Source organism: Takifugu rubripes, chromosome 15 (assembly GCF_901000725.2).
Source record: "Takifugu rubripes chromosome 15, fTakRub1.2, whole genome shotgun sequence".
NCBI lineage: Eukaryota > Metazoa > Chordata > Actinopteri > Tetraodontiformes > Tetraodontidae > Takifugu > Takifugu rubripes.
The window spans coordinates 585,626-589,026 of NC_042299.1; the positions used below are offsets into that span (position 1 = coordinate 585,626).

Consider the following 3,401-nt stretch of genomic DNA (forward strand, 5'->3'; position numbering starts at 1 on the left):
CAATTTATTATCATTACTTCATTCGTGACTATAAATACAAAGGTTGTGGTCACAAATGGTCCGATGAGAGTGACACGGCGTTCAGTCACCTAGAGGCTCTGTTTACCGCCACTTCCATCTTGACACGCCCCGATCCCAGCTGTCAGTTTATGGATGAGGTGGATTTGGGGAATAGAGAACTGCTAGCAGTTGTCTTAGCTTTACAGAAGTGGAGACACTGGCTGGAGTGGTCCATCCAGCCTTTTGTGGGGTGGACTGACCACAAGAACCTGTCCTACCTCCAGATTGCTAAGTGTCTGACCTCCCGGCAGGCATGGCCAACACTCTGTCTTGGCCACTTTGTGTTCTCCCCTGCAACATCAAGACAGATGCCCTGTCTTGTCAGTTTTCCCCTGATCATGCAAGCTCAGAGCCTGGTCCCATCCTGTCTCCCTCCTGCATCATGGGAGCCACTTCTTGGCAGTAGAGGGTATTGGAGGTGCAACGAAAAACTTTGCCTCCTGGCAATGCCCCCCACCCAACCTCTGTTTTGTCCCTGATTCGGCAAACCAGGCTTTGCTGAATGCTTTCCAGTGTGTGACTCCTAAACACGCAGTGTCCTGGAGTTCATTCCTGCCATGCCTTGAATACGCCAAGACCACTTAGGTCTCCACCGCCACTGGGATGTCTCCCATCATGGCCTCCAGTGGGTATAAGTCACTCCTGTTTGAGTTCCAGGAGGATGTAGTGGTGGTGGCCTCGGTACAGACCATCCTGTGTCACTGCAAAAGTGTAAAGTCAAGTCTTCCTTACAGTCCCAGAGGCAGGTCAACCACCACCGAGCCCCTTCCCCTTCACAGTGACTCCAGGAAACTAAGTGCTTTTTAGTCAGACACTTTGAGATTATGAATTGTCCATAGTTCGCCTCAAGTTGTCTGCATCTCTCAACGTTAATCCCACGTTTCAGAACTCATGGGTGAAACGGTCTCAAAGCTGGATCTGGTCCCTCCATCTGAGCCCCCTCCTCATGTCATTGTGGATTATCTAGCCTATCCAGAGTTTTTTTGATGTCCGCCAGCATTGATGTGGTCTCCAGTTCCTGGTCAACTTGTAGGGGTAGAATCCTAAGGAATGGTAGTGGATTACTCTGGACAATGGACCCCTGCACGACTTTTACCAGGACCATCCCGACCAGCCTGGCAGGGTTCCAGGAGGGGCCAGTTGAGGGGGAGGTACTAGCATGTCCCTGTGTGTTTGGTTCTCTTGTTCCTTTGTCCTGCTCTGCCCTCTTTGTCAGCTTAGCGGTAAATGACTCTGAAATTTCAGACTTTTTCATTCAGTAATCTTGTTGGTTTTTGCTCATCTCCTCAGGACACCTCTCTTCCCCAACTTCAGGAGGGAGACTACCAGCCCTCTTTTTGTGCATTAAAGCGTATAAAATTTGTCGAGTTTTTCCTGTATGCTTTCTGGTCCAATCAAAAGCATTGGTCCCACATGAAGCTTCATTTGCATATGTTGGCTAAAAATGCTAAATGTCTCTAGCTATGCTTGGAAACAGACATGAAGCCATCAGCCGTGTCCCTTACGGAGCTAGAGGTCCTGCTGGAGCAGATGTCATTATCTCTTGGGATCAGGCAGAACGTTACATTATCTGGCAAACCCATACGAGCAAAATGTGTCAGTTCAGAAGAGGAACCTAGTGACGGTTGCACAGTAGTTAGTTCCCAGAGCTTTTGAGCTGGCCTCCTGTGGAGCAGCAGGGGGCTCTCCTGTCACATGACCAGGGCAAACCCAGAATGATTGGATGGATTCTGGATTTGGCTCCTATCCAGTTGCAAATGTTTAGCTTCAGATTCAAATGTAACTGAATTTACACTGACTTACTGAAATAAATGACAATGACAAAGCATAAAGTGATGAACCAATTTTATGAGACGATACCACATGTCTTGATTCCACAAACAAGTTTTGGCAAATTTAATTGAATTCAGTAACTGAAATGTACATTCTTAAACCATAAATAAACTTGTGCAGAGTTTGTGCAGTTATATTTACATGTTACATACGTCTATGTGTGTGTGTGTGTGTGTGTGTGTGTGTGTGTGTGTGTGTGTACAGACACATAATATATTTTGGTTGTAGACCCTGCATCACACCATTCCTATTTTCCACTGTCACTAAAATGGGACCAGCTATAGGTACCGAGGCAAAAGTATAGAAATGAAACATTTGGAGATTATCCCAAATGGACAAGATTGTAAAATAGCCTTACAAGGTCCATCAAAGTCTAGGTCATGCACTAGTACCAGTATGTAGGTAAATTCAACTCCAGGGTGTGATTATCATGTAGAGAATATATCATATACTGATGTACAGTACATGACATAATGAAATAGCTGATGTATACATCATTATGATATATGTTGTTTTGTGTTCCCTAAATATATATAATATAAAGGCAGTAGAGTTGACCAACATTGCTCCTGAGGAAATGTGTCTATTTTAGTGATTTTATGACAGATTTAAATAGTTCCGATTGGAGTTTTTTATTCTATGTCAGCAAGACAAAATTTAAGGGAAAAAATTGGCAATATGTTTTGTACTCACAGACATGATGCATAACTGTGTGTCGGCAAAAAGTGTGTAACTGATGTGGGTCAGAGCCGTCCTAACAGTCCCAAACACTTCTCACCAAATAAGCCAATAAAAGGCGCGTAGTTAGCGAGAGGCTCTTCCAAACAAGGGTCAGCCATCCTGCAGAGCCGGGCACTTAAATCACAGAGAGATGAAGACTACATTCATGTTGCATCTGATATAATACAAAGAGAGCACAGTGTGGCCACAGTCTTTGACTCGCGTTTGTTTTATGGTATCAGGTTTGGGAGCATGACAAATATCCTGTCTACTTCATGTCTGAAATGTCTTGAAGGAATTTTCAAATGTAACAAAATCAACATACAGGAAAAATCCCACTGGGGCGTAATCTTTGTGATCGCCGGATCCTTTGCCTCCGTAGTGAAGTTAGTTTGATTGTGTCTACACATCTCGTCCCCCCCCCCACACACACATACACGGTGGAGACTTGGATGTGGGGTTAGCATCTGATGGGGGGGGGAGCTCATAAAGGAGGAATACGTTTGCTGGGAGACGCACTGATCCTCTCGTTCCTACACATCAGTATCCACCAGATTCATCAGAATCAGGTTCAGAGAGTAGATACACTTTTACACTGTCGGCATTATTTCATTCAAGGAGGTAAAAAATACTTTATTCCAGCTTTATGAGCAACACCAATTTGTCTTGCTGCCATTCCAAGGACAACGATCTTTGATACAGCTACATATGTATATATTGGTACATTTACACTATAAGATGTCCAAATACTTTGCATATTTAATTGGAAATGATCTCTTCTCCCTATA

At 44.3% G+C, this 3,401-nt stretch overlaps 1 protein-coding gene across 1 annotated transcript in view; it reads right to left on the minus strand.

Annotated features, from left to right (window-relative positions):
- Nucleotides 1-118, minus strand: part of LOC115252715 (spectrin beta chain, non-erythrocytic 4-like) — a 24,801-nt gene extending 24,683 nt beyond the window's left edge. The window contains 1 exon segment of the mRNA XM_029848628.1: nt 107-118. Coding sequence (XP_029704488.1) covers nt 107-118 — 12 coding nt within the window.
- Nucleotides 119-3,401: the final 3,283 nt, after the last annotated feature.